Here is a 17,037-nt window from a genome sequence, read left to right as displayed (position 1 = left end):
TGTATTTTACTGGGAGTTAAACTGACCTCCCCAAGGTCTCCCTGCATTTCACTGAAACCCCAGAACCAAACACAGATGAGGCCACCGGAACTCAGCTCCCTACCTCTACATCTTCCTGATGTCCTTCTCAGAGTTTCTTAAGAATTACACAGGGAGTCTCAGGGCCAAAGAGATGTTCAAGTGTAGCTCAGGGGCCTCAGCTCCTCAGTCTTTCTGATAAATTATGTTATGGCAAGTTGAAATAAGGTCAGACAAGGAGAAGTTCCCAGAAACAAAGACCAGAGACACTGAGCAAACACCAGTGCAGTAGCCTGGTCTCCAGTGGGCGTGGGCCTGACAGGGAGAAAGGGAAGCTAGATCATCACTTCTGCAGTACTCTCTGGTCCCTGGCTTCCAGTGTGAACCTTCCGTTTCTGGTCTAAAAATCAAGAGGGTTGGGACATCTGGGTGGCTCAGTGGGTGAGCGTCTGCATCTGCCTTTGGCTCAGGGCGTGATCCCGGGGTCCTGGGATCGAGTCCCACATTGGACTCCCCATGGGGAGCCTGCTTCTCCCTCTGCCTGTGTCTCTGCCTCTCTCTGTGTCTCTCATAAATAAATAAATAAAATCTTTTTAAAAAATATATCAGGAGGGTCCACAGAGCTCTCCTGTGCCTATGACTCAAGGAGCCACCAGCTAGTGGAAAGAGGTACCAACCAGCAGAAATGAACAATGTTGGGCAAATGAGAGTGGGGTGGGAGGAGGGAATGAGAGTGCTGGCCGATGGGAAGCAGAACCCCTCATGAATATCTGCAGGACCCCAAACCAGTCTCTTCCTGTGCTTCTCTGTCTTCCCTGAGGTTCCTTCTGGGCATCCACAACGCAGCCAGAGCCTCCCACCCCACCTGAGCTAGACTGGCAGGGAGGGCTGAGAGCAGCATTCACGTCCATCTAAATCCTTTCTCATTTCAAGAAATGCCAACTGGCCCTGAGGTGGTAAAGACTACTCATTACCTACCCAATATGCATTCTCCCCTTCTAACCGAACCTGATGTTTTCTTAGGTTGAGAATGTGCCCATCTCAAAGATTACACTTCTCAGCCTCCCTTACAGCTAAGAACAGCCAATGAGATGTAAGCAGAAGTCATTGGGAAGGGACTTCTGGAAAAGTTCTTTAACAGAAGCTGACTCTGCTGGTAGGTCCATCCTTTTAAATGTTCTTTCCTTTCTCCTGCCTGGAATGTGTCATGATGGCTGGGCCCCAGCAGCCCTTTGGCAACTTTGAGGCAAAAAGGCTCCATGGCTGGAGTTCTTTAAAAAATAAATTTATATGCTGATGCCTGCTTCTCACTCCCAGATATTCTGATTTAATTAGCATGAGGTATGACGTAGGCATTGGGATTTTTAAACACTTGCGAGGTAATTCTAACAGGCTGCAGAGTTTGAGAAGCACCATTGTAAGAAAGAGAACAGAGCAATAAGACAAAGGAGCCTGGATTTCTAGTGACATAGCGGTCATGGAGAGCCTACCTCTTGACTTAAGAAGGTCAACTTTAATTTGTTGGAGGCTCTGTAGTTGGATCTTTGTTTCTGGCAACAAAATGAGATGTGTATCTGTTATAGGACAGAGGGTCCTCAGGTTGCTCCTATCAGCCAACCCATCCCGCACAACACAGGCTGGGGAACAAAAAATGATCAGATACCACCCTCGGGAACCTCACATGTGGGGCAGGAGGCAGACTCCAGACTTGGCTTTAGGCGGGCTTGAGATCAAATCATTACTCCACCACCTGCTAATGGCACAGTCTTGGGCAAATCACTCAAGCTTCTCTATCTGGAAAATGAAGGCTTTGGAAGAGACTTCATTCTCCCATTTCACGGTGAGCTCCTTGGTGGCAGGTGCCCTTCACCTCTGCAGCCACAGCACCCAACACCCTTCCAGACACTTAGCAGATGCTCATTAAATATTTGCTTGGTTTACCCTGAATTGCTGTGACGCGGTCCAGCTCTGAAATTTTCATTTTCTCTAAACCAAAAAGAGAAAAGAATAAACAAAAGGGCAACATTTCAAAATGGTAACAGAATTTACCTACTGAAAATCAATGAAAACAGTTTCTGGGCAGTGTCTTTCAGGCTCTCTAGGTTCAGGACTGGAAAGCCCCTGGTTGGAAGCAGAAGGAGGGGTCGGTCTCCTGCATCGTGACCTGGACTTGCCAGTTAGAACTGTTAAACTAGAATGCTTCCCTGCTCATCATTTACAAAATAATAAGCGTGGGGTGTTCCATTGTTTTGTTTTGTTTTTTTGTTTTTTAAAGACCCCAGGGTCCAGATGAGCTTGGCTGAAACAAAGCTTGTGCTGTGACCTGGAAAGCCCAGAAATGCCCTCAGAAAGCCCCAGGGAAGAAGACATCTGTTTGGGCCTGACTCACTCGGATGCACAGTCTACACCAGCTGTGCCCAAGAATCAAATGGAGAGCTCTTTACAGCCACAGCTGCCTTGATGCCACCTGCAGAGTTTCTGATTTGGGAGGTCTGGGGGTGGAGCCAGGCATCTGCCATTGGAAAAGCTCTCCAGGTGGTTCTGACTTGCCCTGGGGTTGAGAACCACTTCTCTACACAGCTTCCAACCCTCCAGATAATCAAAGTCTATTTCAGCGGAGTTTCTGGGACTGGAAAGGAACCAACAAGAGCCTGGGGTAGAACCTCCAAGGCAGGCCAAGCAGCGCCCTCCCGCCTGCTCAAGTCATTCCCCACGACCCACCCCTGCAGCCCCACTCGCCACAGGCAGAGGGCTGGGGAGCAGGAGCTGCTGTTGGGGCCCTCCCTGGCCTGCCATGTTTCTCAAAAGCGCAGCCTGCACCTCCTGCTTCCACACGCCACCCACTCCCGGGGCTCCCTACCATCTGCCTGCCACCCCCTCTGCTCTCATGAACAGAGTCCCCAGAGTTCGCCTGAGAGTTTACAAAGCATTATCACTGTCGGGCTTCTCTGTAATCCTAAGAGCTGGACATGCCTAAGCCAGCCTTCCAGAAAGGGAAACTGAGTTCCAGACGTGAGGCTCCTGGGCCAGAGCCCCTCACAGGCAGCAAGCCACCCACTTGGCCCTCCAAGCCAAGTCTGCCATTTGAGTCTAACGTCTTTCCTGTGTGTCCTTGGTATTCAAAGAGTGACGCAGACCAGCAACACGGCAGCACCCAGGAGTTTGTTAGAAATGCCAACCCCCCAGCCCGGACGGCGCTTGCGGTCTCCTTCACCTCAGATGGCCTTTCCTCCCACAAACTCTGTCCCTTCTCCAGGCTTTCCGGGCCCTGTCCCCCTTGGGCCTCCTCCTACCTCCCTGATGCCAGCTACTCTGTCTCTTCTCACCGTCCCCCACCCAGGGTGCTGGTCTCAGCCCAGTGCCCCTCTCTCGACTCTCTCTTCTCTGGCAGTTTAAGTCAATGCATGATTCAACCCCCATCGTTCTATGCACATAAATCCAGATGTGCAAATCTGCCCTTCAGAATCCTCCTTCTTCTGAGCATGAACGCTTATGTCCAGTTCCCCCCGCCTACACCTCTTCCGGACCTCCCACACCGGAATCCCATGAAGTTCAAAACTGCATTGGCACTGTCGTTAAAGTAAAATGATTTATTGAGGTTTTGCGGAGGGCCGAGCACAGTGCTCAGGGCTTCCCAGGCACTGTCTCAATGCACGCTTATCACAAACCCGAGCAGTGGCTTCGACTATCTCTGTCCGAGAAGCAGAAAAGCCATGTCTTAGAAAACTGAAGGAATTTCTCAGACTCTCATGGCTGGTGCAGGGCAGAGCTGGGGTTCAGATCTGGCTTCCTACCCAGAAATCTCAGCTCTTAAATACATCACTCCATTGCCCAGAACCCGTCTGACTTCCACGGGCTTTGCTCACTGCTGTTGTGTGCCAAACCTCAAAGCCATTCTCAGCCTTAACTCTTGCCTGCGCTCTTCCTGGAGCCCTTTTGGAACCTAATGATTGTACAGTCTCATTTCTTGCTTTTTCCAACCATCTCTAAGTGGACCCCTTTCCCTATGCCCAACCCCCTGCAGTCTGTTCTCTATAAGGCAGCCAGAGGGATTCCATTAAAAAGGTATCAGTTCATATCCCTCTCCTGCTCAAAATCCTCCCATGGCTCCCCACATCTCTCAGAATTCAAGCCAATATCCCTACATAGCCCTCAAGACCGTGAACAACCTGGCCCCACTAACTCTTTAACCCCACATCCTACTCCCCCCCCCCCCCCGCCCCGCCCATTGCTCACTCTGCTCCAGCCAAGCTGGGCACCTCCTTGTTGCTAAACGGGCCAGGCATGCTTCTGCTGCAGAGCCTTTGCACTGGCTAATCTCTTGCCTGGACTATACTTCCCGCAGATATCCACCAGGCCTCCTCACTCCTCCCTGAGCATCTTCGGATCTCTCTTCAGGTGGCCTTCAGATCTCTACACAAGGAGGCCTCCTAGCCACTGTATTTGAACTTGGACCACAATCCACCACTCCTTGTTCCCTTGGCTCCTTTACCCTTTTTCATCGACCCCATCACCATATGATGCATTACATACTTATTCATTGTTTATTGTTTGTTTACAGTTTGAATGCAAACTCTCAGAGAGTAAGAGCTTGTTTCTCTCACCAGATACCTCAAGCATTCCACACAGAGCCTTCCCTCACGTGTTTCTGGGATGACCGCAGTTCTTGTACCCACTCCCTCCAGTCCATTCTCACAGCCACCACCCTGGATCAAGTTCTCCGCATGACTTCCCTGGACAACTGCAGGACCTCCTGCCCAGCCTCCCTCCCCCTGACTATATCCTCTTCACAACACATAGCTGCACAGCAGCCTGAATATGGCTCACATCAGCCCCCTTCTCCACCCCAGACCTTCCTGAAAGCTTCTCCCATACCCAGGACTCTGGTCTCCTCCACCCAAGCACAGGCTCTGTAATTAGATCCGGGTTCGAGCGTGGCTCCGTCACTTGGACAAGCAGACTTCATTTTTCTAAACCCCCCATTTACTTTTTGGTAAAATGGGCTGACAATGACTCACTGGGGTGGCTGGGGGCGGGGGGGGGGGTGGCGTTGGTGAAGTAGTGAGGATTAAAGACAATATGCATTTGTGATCTCGGCCTAGGAAGGAAACATGAGCAACTGGTCTTATCATTCCTTTGCTGTTCCAGAGCGCCCATTCCATTTCAGCCTCTGCTCCCACCCCGACTGAGTGACTCACTACTCTCCCCACGCACCAGGGTCTCTATCATCCACATGCCTTTGCTGCTAGGAGCTCTCTGCCTGTGATGGCCTTCTCATCCTTACTTCTGTTTGTCAAAAGCCAGTTCAAATGCCCCTTCACAAGGCCTTGCAAGCAACTTCTCACTCCTTTGAGTCCCCAGTCCTTTATCTGCCCTTGCCAAGGTCTTCAGGACCCACTTTGTACGTGACTCCCTTCCCCTTCTCTTTGAGGACAGAACTGCCACCTTTCCCACCCCCAAATCAGAAGGTCCCCTGGGATGGAGTCTCTCGGAGCCACCTCTTATCAGCTGGGTAACCTTGAACAGGTCACTTAAAATCTTGGAGCCTCCATTTCCTCTTCTCTTAAATGGGGACAAGAGGACCTGCTGTGCTGACCTCTCTGAACTTTACGGGAAACAAAGGAAGCAGAGGCATAGAAACAGTGAAGAAGGCGCACGACACTTACATGCCTATAAGGGATTGTTGTTACAACCAATGATTTTCCTTGAAAGATTCATTCCTCTCTGCACAGAAGGCTGCCCGAAAGAATGAACCATCACCAAATGCATGGCGGGGTGTCAAGTGAGTGTTACTTTCTTCCTTATAATTTTACATATTCTCTGACTGTTATGTGTTACTCACTGGGGGAAAGAGAGATTTCGTTGTTTAAAAAATATTCCTCTGTGTTAAGCATTGCTCTTGCCTCCTGCATCAGCATTTACATTCAATAGGGCCCTTTAATACCTCATTCCTGCCATGGGCAGACATGTGCCTGCAAAGTGGTCTTCTGAGCAGGGGAGAAAGATGAAGAACAGGAACCACACCCCAGATTCCCAAAGGCAGCTCTAAAGGGCAACTGTCCCTCCTCTGCACACAGCCTCACCTGGGCAGGAGCCCACAGAGCTGAGCCCCACCAAAAAGCTCTCCAGTGGCCTAGGGTGCAGGAAGTGTGGCTTTGGCCACATGCAAGTGCCACGGGACACTGGGGCGAGCATGTGGGAGGTGGAGTGGGGGCCCAGAGCTTCAGAAGGCCCTAGGGAGCCCCCATGGGCCCCAGGCTGAGGAACTGGACTAACTCATCCCACCCAGAGGCTTGAGGCCCAGGGAGCCCTGGAAAGGCAATGTGGTGGCCAAGCCCTCCCCCTGCTGGCCACATCTGGAGTGGCAGTGCCAGCAGCAGAGGTCAGCGTCCCCAGGCAGCTACACACATTCCCTGCACCTGGGGCGGAGTCAGGCTCAAGGGTCCAGAGGCGGGGTAGGGGGCGGGGCATGGCTCTGCCAGGACTGAGAGACCCAAGGTCCCATCTCCCAGGCCCCCTATCTCTGTGGGGGCATCTCCCCACCCAATATGGAGATGGGAGACAGGTGGGGGTGGGGGGAGGCAGAGTAGTCCATGGGGGAAGGATGGGGGAGAGGAGGAGGTGACAGAGAGAGATTCTCCACAGTGCAGCCTGTCCCACTCCTCCCAAGCCCACCCATGTCTCCTGGGCAGCCGGAGAAGCCGGAGAAGCCGGAGAAGCCGGGGCTGCTCCCGCTGCTGGGATTTCCACTCCTACCCCCAGATAATGATTTCCTGCATCATTCATTTGCAGGGCCCTGGCGGCTGTGATTAGCTCCCTCCATTCTCCCTCCGGAGCACCCCCCACAACACACCCTCGCCTGTTCCTCCCTGTTCTAGCAAAGCAGAGCTAATACCAGGCTCTAAAGGAGGCTTTGCCACCCGGCCCCGGGAACTCACAGCCAAACCTGGCCAATTACAAGTGGCCCCTTGGCGTGTCCCCAGCACACTCCCTCAAGGGTGCATTCCCAGCTAATAACATTCTCTCTAACCACTCCATTGCCAGGGCCGCCACCCAGCCAGGAAACAGATTCCCCGCCTACAGTGTAGGACGGGACATCATGCAGATCTTGACCCGAGTGGGGCTCTCCAGCCTGCTGCTGGGCCTAGGAAGCTTTCAGGCTGTCTTAAGGGCCGACCTCAACTTCCACTGGGAAAGGTAGAAGGGGGTTGGGGAGATAGTGCCAGCCAGCGAGGCATACAAACCGGCCTGCTTTGTGGGCACAAGGCCCCGTCTTCCCCTCAAGCAGTTTCTAAAACCGGGAAGAAAGAAGGAACCGAATTTTGAACCTTCTTGAGGACATTTAGAAAACCCTGAGCCTTCTGTGAGCCCTAGGGGACCAGAGTTATCTGATGCCATGCCTTCTCCAGGGGAATCTTTCATCGTTTAAAAAAAGATTCCTCCGTGTTAAGCATTGCTCTTAAGGCACATGGTAGAAACTCTAGTAAAAAATCCCAAGAGTGCCCACACCTAGATGATGATGCCTACCTACCACACCTAGATGATGGTACTGGGAGACACACTTCCTGAAATTCCTTCTCTGCACCCCTCAGAGGAGGGAAAAACCTGACTTGGTGATAATTCTGTAAGCTATGTTGCTCTTGTCAAATTATTCAACATCTGTCTTCATGTTCCCACAAAAATTAGCATAGGATAGTAGTTTCTGATGACACCTTTGGTGAAATATTTTGACTTCCACCAGTAAGTTGCAAACAACCTGTCTTAAGGATAATGTCAATTCCTACTCCTGCATATTAAATAACCCAGAGGTTTGTTGTGTTTTTGTAAGGGAGAGGAATCCCACCGACCTGCCCTGGCTGGAAGTCCTGCAGCTACAGGAGGAGAGGAAGCCAGGGTGGAGGAGAGGGTGTTTTCTGATGAATCCACACGCAGGATACTCTTCCTCCATCACTTGGCTACTGCCTTTGCCCCAGAAGTAGGCCTCTGGGGCCAGCACCCCACCACCACCAGAAAACAATTACGGATCCACTACGGAGCACAATAAACTGGGCCAGGAGAATGGGAGGCAGGGAGGGAAGAGGGGATCGGCTCCAAAGGGACCATCTGGTCCAGTACTCGGCCGCTATAGCATCTGCGCCCCAAAGAAGAAGGGAAGCCACCTGGCCAGACTGAGAGCACCTCCCCAGCCCTACCGCAGACAGCAGTCCTCAGGGCCAGCAAGAGGATCCTCAGAGGGAAGCAGAGGATAGAGCTCTGGTTACTTGCCTCCTACCAGCCTCAACAGAGGCCCAGGGCCCAGGCTAGATCCTGCCGGCTTCGCCTCCACGTCCTGCTCTTCCTCCCCCTCCTCAATTGAGCTTCCACATTAACCTGCCCCTCCTTCACCACACAGGCCTGGGGCAGAGGGGAATGGGCTGGGGTTCCCACCCCAGGACACAGTTTTCTTTTGTGCCTGGACTTTCAGTCTCTTCTCTCGTCTCCTCCCCAAAGTCCCCTCTGGCCCCGGACCTAGGATCTGTGACTCACCCTAAGTAGAGACCCTTAGAGGGTGCCCCACCACCCTGCTGGAATACAACCTAGACAGACTCCTTGGGGGCGGGGGGGGGGGGGGGGAAGAATCGCAAAAAGCATTTCCTCAACCTCCCCCTGACCATGGCCCTTCATTCCTGCAGCAAATATTTGCCGAGCTTCTGTGTGCCCGGCACCATGTTGGATGCCAGGATATAAGGATGGACACAAGTGACCATCCCTCACTCCTACTCTTTCTCAAGCTGCTTTCCCTGCTTTGGGAGGAAAGGGAAACTGGGGGGTGGGGTGGGGGGGAGACCTATAGTCCTACAATAGTCCCCCCTTCTGCTGTCTCTGGCCAAAGCTAGCATCACAGAGCATCACAGCAGCCTTTTGCCGTCCTCATACTAGATCTTCACACCTCTCTCCATCCGCCTCAACGAAGATGAAGCCGCCCCACTCTGCAATGCCCCTGAGGCCCCAGCCTTCTCCGGAGCTGACGCCCCAAAGGCACTGTCGTCACTCCAGAGCCAGGGGGTTGGTCACCCAGCTCACCTTGATTTGTTCAAGTGTAGAGCAAGAAAAAGGGAGACCCAAGCATGAGAGGAGAAACTATAGAAAACAGGGGACAGAGAAGTCAATGGCCAAGTCCTGTCCCCAAGTCCTCTGAGATCAGGGTCTGTAGGCACCATGGTTCCTATCCATACCCCCACACCTCACCCTGCCCTCATTGCTGGGGTTTTCAGGCTAGGCTCGGGGGAGTGCCCTGACCATGGGCCCTGCGCAGCCCTGGAGAAGGCTGGAAATGCTGGGAGGCGATGGAGAAGAGGGATGGCCAGGAAACAGGTTTACCAGATCTCCCAAGGGCACTTGGTGGGAGGGGCAGGTAGAGGACAGCAGGGAGTAGGGAGAGGTCTGGTCACTCTCAGAGCCCCCGGGGTGTGATGAGCAGGAGGCAAAGACCTGGGGGGGGGGAGACATCCCTCCTTAGGCTACCTCTTAAGGAGGCAGTGAAGCTGGGAGGAAACTTGGGAATAAAGAAGAGGATCCGAATCCCCCAGACCACCCAGTGTCTTCCTCTGTCCTGGGGAGGCATCTGGGGCGGGCTCAGTGGCCTCCCCCCACAACCCGCCCTCTCACAGTCCCCGCTGCCCTCCTCCTTCCCCTTCCCTCTTCTGGCCTCTGTAAAGGGCCAGGCAGTAAGAGACACACAAACTAATTAAGAAGCAGAGTTTGGCCAGATGCCTGGGCCAGCCTCCCCCGGGGAATTAAGCCCAAGCCAGCTAACTGTGTAGGGCGGGGAGCATGTCACCTCCCAGACGCCCCTCAGGACACCGGGCCTCTCCAAAGGCACAGCAAGACCAGCAGCCCCCAGAAGGGAGCATTTAGCATCTGCACCTGAGGCTGGCGGCTGTGCGCCCTGTACCATGTTGGGGGGCAGCTGGGGGGGGGTGGGGGCACAATGCCTCTGTCTCCGCGCCAACAGAACAGGTCAAACTCTCCTCTGATCCAAACATGAATAATCGGGCCCTGGGTCCAGCCAAAAAGGGACAGGGACCTCTCCCCACCCCAACTACACATGATTACGAAGTGACCGACCCAGACCACCCTGCAGTCGGGAGAAGGCAAAGTAAGAGCCACTGGGCCGCAAGACTTTTTGTGCTGTAAGGTCAGGGTGCTGGAGCCTCCTAGAACTCGGAGGGAGGGCCCCCGAGAGGAGGGAACTCGGGGTGATCCTAAACAGGTGATGCCTACTGTCGGGACCTTTCCGCGGGGAACACCCTCTGGAGAGTCAGGAGAAGGGACGACCAGCCAGTGTCCCCTCAGCGCCGGAGCTCGAGGCGTGGGGACGCAGGAGCAGAGCTGCGCGGCAGGAGGCAGAGTTCGAACACGTCGCCCGATGGGTGCGTGCCGCGTTTGCGTTTCCTGGGGCCGGCGGCTGAACGTGTCCGCGTGTGCGCTCGGGGAGAAGGAAGGTGGGGCTGGGGTTTCGCAGCCGGGAACCGGGGGCGCGAAGAACTGGCGCAGGCTGGATCGAACACGGATGCCGCGGATGGGGCGCCGACCCCGGGGCTGCGGGCATCCGCTCTGGCAGCCGCGCAGCGAGCAGAAGCGGCGCGAAGCCGCAGCGCCAGCGGGGGAAGGCGAGCCCGCCGCCGGGCCGCGGGCCGCGCGCAACTCCGGATCGTGCGGCGCCGCCTCTACTCCCGAGGCCGACCAGGGCAGCGCTCGGTTTCCGTGCCCGGCGCTGCCCCGGGCCGGGGTCTGGGCTCTGCCGGGTCTGCCGAGCCGCCGGGGGCTCTCAAGGGTCCCGAGGCACTCCTGCCCCTGGCGAGGTTTGAGGAAGTGGGCACCTCCCCCTGGCATCCCCGGCTTCACGCCAGACCCTGCGACCCGTCTCCGTGCTCCGGAACAGCTGGCTCGGTCTCCTGGCGCCCTGAGAAGGGCGGGGACCCAGGCATCCACTCCGGAGTCCGAGCCGGGGTCCCCACCGAACCCCGGCAGCGCGCACTTGGCGCCTCCTGCAAAGTTTCCGCGCGGCGCGACGCCGGCGTGGAGCGGGACGCGGGCTCTTACCGTAGACTCCTTGTCCCCGGCAGTGGAAGGGGATCAGCGCCAGAAGTAGAAGGCAGGTCACCTCCATCTTCACGGCCGGTGCTTCATCCCCGCGAGGCGGCGCAGCCCGAGAGGTGGCGGGGGGCGCATCCGCCGGGGCCCCGCGATGCCCCCTGCGTGCCCCCTTCCCCCGAGAGGCGGCGGAGGGGGCGGCGGCCGAGGCCAGGAGACCGAGGAGGCGGCGGCGGCGGCGGCGGCGGCGGCGACCCGGGTTTCTCCTCCGGCGGGGCCGCTGCCCGCGTGGGGACGCAGGGGGCGCTGGCCCGGCCCCGGGTGCCTCGGCGCGCCCCGCGCAGCAGCCAGCGCCCCGGCGCGAGGAGCCCGGCCGCCGATCCGCCCCGGGTCCCCAGGGCTGTGTGCTCCGTGCGCGGGGCGCCAGGGACCCCTCTGCGGCCGAGGGCGCGCCGCGATCCAACAGGCCACCGGCCGCCGGCAAACTTGCCGTCTCCCCGCCGGGGGACGCCCCTCGGTGCAGCGGGGGCGGGAGGGCCCGGGCTACGCTCAGGTTAATCCGCCGTCTCCGGTCCTGCGGCAGGCGCCGGGGGCCGCGGAGCCCGACCCGAGGGGGCCGGGTTGGGCGCGCTCCCCGAGGCGGAGGAGCCCCGGCCGCGGCCCTCCCGAGCCGGGAGCAGCGCCGCCTGGGCTCGCTCGAGGGGCGAGAGCCGCGGGTCCCCGGTCCGCGAAGTTGACCGAGCCACCGAGGAGCCCCGGGGAGGAATCGCGCCCCGGCAGCCCCGCGGGAATCAGGAGAGCAATTCCAGCCAACGGAGACCCCAGAAGGCGGGGAAACGAGGAAAGTTTGAGTCGTTTGAAAAATATTCGCGCTCTCGGCAAGGCCGGGGCTGCGGCGCGGGCGCCGCTCGCCGCCTCCGCCCGCCGAGCTGGGCTCCCGCCGTCTGGCCGCGGCCGCCGCGCTCCCGGGCTCGCTGCTCTCCGGAGAGCCGGGCTGCGCCGCGCCCCAAGTTGGTCGTCCCCGCCCCCGCCCGGCGGCCTCGGCCTGCGGGGGCCCCCAGCGGGCGGGGCCGGGCCGGGCTCCCGGGCGCGGCGGCCGCTGGGCTGGGGCCGCGGGAGCGCTCGGCTCGCTCGGCAACTTGGGCTTCGCTGTGCTGCTTCCCCCCTCGGAGCTTTTCATTCCGCGCTCCCCCCGCCTCCCGCCTCCCGCCCCCCGCCTCCCTCCTCCCTCCTCCCGCCTCCCGCCTCCCTCCTCCTCGCGTCTCCTCGTTCGGTCTCTCGCTCTCCCACCCTTTGTCGCTCGCTCTCCTGTTTGATTCCCCTCCAGTTAAAAAAAGGAGCCAATTAAAGGCAGCCCAGCTCGCCCGGCCCAGCCTCTGTCCAATTTCCTCGCCTCCCCCAGGACCAATTAGAGAAAACAAAACAGGGCTGGGGGAAGCAGACCGCCGGCTTCCTTCTCTCAGTCTCTCTGTCTCTCCCTCTTCCTTTCGGCCCCTCCCCCCCTCCCTCTCTCCGCCGCCCCCCCCCCAACCCCCGGCAGGAAAATGTCAGAAAGCAGAAATGCATCCATCTATCCCGAGGACAGTGGCGGAGGGACGTGGGTTTCGGCGCGGGCTCTGCAGCCGCGCGCTCGCCGCTCGCTCCCCGCCCGCCCTGCACGCCCAGGCCGCCGCCGAGCCGGTGCACCGACTCCGTACTCGCGGGGCAGGCACGGCCGTTCGCCCCGGGGACCGCAGCCTGCGGGGCACCGCGCACTTTGCGAGTGTTTTGCACTCTCGGGGGTCGGAACTAGAGCGGGGGTCGGAGGGAAAGGCCACCGGGCCCGCGTCTTTTGGGGCCCTGCAGGCGCGGGAGCTGCCGGTCTGCGGGGCTGTCTGCGCGGCCCCGGAGTCCCCCCGCCCCCGGCCGAGCCCCCGCCCCTTCCAGGCGGCCTCGGCCTCTCCCGGCGTAGGGCGTGGGGGCCACGGCCACCGGCGCTGCTGGGGCCCGGGCGGGGAGCGCGCGCTCCGAGCCTGCCCTTGCCTCGGCCCACAGGTTGCCAACCGGTCTGCCCGCAGGACCCCGCTGCCGGAGCTCCCCTGGGCCTCCGCATGCTCCCCGGCTCGCCCCGGTCTCGCCCCCATCCGGCCTCTCCTTAGGACCTCAGGCGCCCCCAAGCGCCCCAGGGGCGCACTCTCCTCCGGCAGCCCAGCCCGCGGCCGGCTCCAGCTGCGGGGCGCAGGCACTCGGGACCTCCGCGACCTCACCCCGGCCCCCGGCCCCCGGCCCCCGGCCCCCGGCCCCCGGAGCGGGGCTGGGAAGCGTGCGCCTCCCAGACGCCGGCGGGGACGGGGCGTGGGCCTCCGCTGCGCCTCGGTTGGCGTGTCCCCACGCCGGTCCTGCTAATCTCACCTGCTCCACCTGTCGCCGTTATCTATCTCGGCTTGTGGGGACGGTCTTAGGGCGGCCCGCGGGAGCGCGGACTACCGCAGCAGCTAACAAGCGAGACTGTTAACCCTTCTTCCCCGAACTGTTCAGTTCATCTTGGCTGTGATGGTGGTTCCACGACTCTATGCGTTTGCCAAAACTCAGAGAACTTACACCAAAAAATACTTCATTTTTCAATATGTAATTAAAACACAAATTTCAAAAATAATGACAATAAAATCCACCCCATCTCAGACCCTCTTTCTGCTGGGTTCCCCCCCCCCCCCCATCCTCAAGGGACTGACTTCTCACGGGAGAACGTGCCGGGCAGCAGTGGGAGATGCTGGCAGAAATGCCAGGCCGCCCTCGGGGGTATGCCACCTTTCTGTCCATCCTGGGAAGTCTGAAAACATCTGAAGAATCTTATTCTCCAGCCCACTTCCAACTGATTAGCTCCTTCTTTATCCCCTCCCCCTTGGTCTCTCCACTTCCTTTCCTGTGGATCCAAGGCTGAATAAGGGGACCCGTCTTAGTGCTGGGCACCCAGCAGAATCCAGCAGGACACTTGTTAAATGAATGGATGAATGATGCCCATCATAGGCCAGATACCACAGACCTAGGATACCCTCAATGCAGCCACCCTTTCTACTCCCCACCCCGCAACCATTACCTGGAGGAGAAAAACCCATTTTCTGCTCCATTGGGCTACAGAGCTATCAGGCCTCTTCCCACCTACCTCCCCTACCCAGTCTAAACAGGAAGTGGCACCAATTGAGAGTGTGCTGATGACTATTTTCTTTTATTGTCATCTTTCCCTTGTTCAAAAATTCCTAGAAACCTTCACCACCTCCAGGAAGCTCTCAGGGAGTGATCATGGTGATTTCTGCTCTCCTTGGCTTTGCCCATTCTGAGTTAAATGAGCATGTATCCACGCCAGAGGAGACTGCCTTCCTATTTTCCAACCATCTGGTCCAAACCCCAAGACAGCAGTTAATTGCTCCTCTTTGGCCTTGGGATGTTTTACCGGGGGACAGGGAATCCCCACTGACCCAGCTGACAAACTCAGCTCTTGAGTTTGCCCTCTCTGAACACATATAGTGGCCTGAAGGACAGAGAAGACTCATGGTCAAGGAGAGACCAGGAGGAGGGGGAAGCAGGGCTGGGATTGAACATTTGCAGTAGCGAATTCACTTGTGAATATTCTGCAGCTAATTGTATGCAGTGTAAGTATCCTGACAGCCAGTTGGTGTGTGCCTGTGAGTTCAGCCATCTCCTCCCCCAAGTGGGCCTGGCTTGCTGCCTCTGACAGAGCCCTGTATCTGACAAGGGAAGGCAACCAGAGGGCACCTGGGTGGCTCAGTGGTTGAACGTCTGCCTTTGATTCACCTCATGATCCCAGGGTCCTGGGATCAAGCCCCGCATTGGGCTCCCTGCGTGGAGCCTGCTTCTCCCTTGCCTATGTCTCTGTCTCTCTCTGTGTGTCTCTCATGAATAAATAAATAAAATCTTTAAAAAGGGGGGGGAGGAGGCAACCAGGAGAAGGAAAAAGCACTAGACTTGGGAGCCATCAATCCAACGTTCCAGTTGTAACCTCCGTAAGCCTCGGATTCCCCAGCTATAAAGTGGGCAGATCCCTATCTCACAGAGTGGTTGTGAGATGTGAGTAATAACAGCTGATACCACAGGCCTTCATGTGGATAGCTATTTAATCCTCATAACAACTATGGGAGATAGGGCCATTATTCTCCTAGAATAACATAGAACGATTCAGTGACTTCACATAGCGGTTATGTGGCTTTGACCTAGGTAGCTTGGCCCTTCCACCTTGTTCTTTCCCACTGCTCTATACTGAAGGAATGAAAGGGCCTAGGTGCCTAGTAAATGTTTTCACAGGAGTGTTCCCTATTCTTGTCACACTCAGAGAACAATTCACCGGGCCCTCAAAACGGGCTTTTGAGGGGTGGCACATGAGCTCTCGACCACTGGACCTGAGGCCAATTGAGGCTGGGCTTCCTGGAGACTCAGTGGTCAGCACTGACTGCCAACTCCTGGGTTCCACCCGAGACAGTCTAAGAAAAACACTATTCTTTTGCCCCAGAGAAAGCCCAGCCCTTGGGCTCCAGGAAGTTTCTGGAACTAGCTGCCAGATTGACGGGGTGTATGATGTGTGACACGCCAGGGAACCAGGAAACCCAGACCTTGGCCAAGCAGGGCAGCTTTTGTTGTGAGAGCTCCTTTCTAGAAATCTCCCCCATCTCCTCCTGCCTGAGGGAACTCAGAGCCTGAGAGAAGAGAGGAGAGGGAGTAAGAGGGAGAGAGAGACACACACAGAGAGAGGAAGTCTGCGGGAATGGTGCCGCCACTTGCAAGGGAAATTGTCTCTGAAAATCATACAGTGGCAGATATCGATTCAATCTCAAGGCAAAACACTTTCTGGTCAGGTGAGGTGAAGGCTGGCTGGGGTGTGTGTGGGGAGGTGAAGACCGAGGAGAGTTATGACCCCGCTGAAAGACCAGTTTATTAATTCAGTCTCTAACAAATAGCCAATTAATGGTTCCAGCTGCTAATTAGTAAGCAGTTAACTCCTGTTATAAAATGTGCTGCTCCAGACTAGTGACAATGCAATCCCACAGTGACAGCCTTGGTGAGGAGGGGTCCCGGAGACTTCTGATGCTCAGGTTCTGTAGCAATCCCCCCTCACCGCCCCCCCCCCTTATTCCAAACTGCCAGCAGACCCTCAGTTCTGGAATGCAGGCTTCCTGACAGCAGGGACCCTGGCTGGTCAGCATGTATTCACTTAACAAGTTATATCCTACTATGTGTCAGGCTCTACTTGAGCCACTGCCAAGTCATTGTGAGTAAAACAGCTAAGAACCTCTGCCCTCAGGGAGCTTATATCCGAGGGAAGAGACAGACTATGTAAATAAGGAAAATAGATAATTTTTTTAGACAGCAAAGAAAATGCTAGACGAGGAGTAGGCAATGACAGAGCATCCAGACCAGATTCCATTCACCTTGGTGTCATGACCTTAAGGAAGAGAGAGGTCAACTCATGCCAGTCTCTGTGGGGTGAGCACTGAAGGGAGAGGGGGCGGCAAGTGTAAAGGCCCTAGGATGATGAGGAGGACTTGATGCAACTGAAGAGGTGATGGGAGCATAGTAGATGCTGAGATCAGAGAGGTTGAGGGGATAGGTCCTTTGGGCCTTGGGGTCATTGCAGGAGGTTGGGTTTTACTCCGAGTAAATGGGACCTATTTTGGGTAGGGTTTTGATCAGAAGAGGGAGAGAGGGGCACCTGGGTTCTTCAGTGGTTGAGCATCCACCTTTGGCTCAGGTCGTGATGCCAGGGTCCTGGGATTGGGTCCCACATGGGCTTCCTGTGAGGAGCCTGCTTCTCCCTCTGCCTGTGTCTCTGCCTCTCTGTATGTGTCTCTCATGAGTAAATAAATAAAATCTTAAAAAAAAAAAAAGAAGAAGAAGAAGAAGAGGGAGAGGATATGACTTTAATTTAGCAGGCTCTGTTAAGGAACTGATTGA

General features: G+C 56.7%; 1 protein-coding gene across 2 annotated transcripts in view; it reads right to left on the bottom strand.

Annotated features, from left to right (window-relative positions):
- The window catches only part of MDGA1 (MAM domain containing glycosylphosphatidylinositol anchor 1), a 62,616-nt gene extending 49,006 nt beyond the window's left edge, over positions 1-13,610 (bottom strand). The window contains exon 1 of one of the 2 annotated variants that reach the window (XM_072833202.1): positions 13,486-13,610. Coding sequence is in view for 1 of the 2 variants with exons in the window: in XM_072833201.1 (XP_072689302.1) it covers positions 11,104-11,170 (67 nt within the window). In the remaining variant the exon portion in view is untranslated. Of the gene's footprint in view, positions 1-11,103; positions 11,327-13,485 lie in introns of those variants that run through there. The other variant, XM_072833201.1, reaches the window with a different exon arrangement.
- Between the last annotated feature and the right edge of the window lie 3,427 nt (positions 13,611-17,037).

Source organism: Canis lupus, chromosome 7 (genome assembly GCF_048164855.1).
Source record: "Canis lupus baileyi chromosome 7, mCanLup2.hap1, whole genome shotgun sequence".
NCBI lineage: Eukaryota > Metazoa > Chordata > Mammalia > Carnivora > Canidae > Canis > Canis lupus.
The sequence above is the reverse complement of the archived record's forward strand: the minus strand, read 5'-3'. Positions and strand labels throughout refer to the sequence as shown.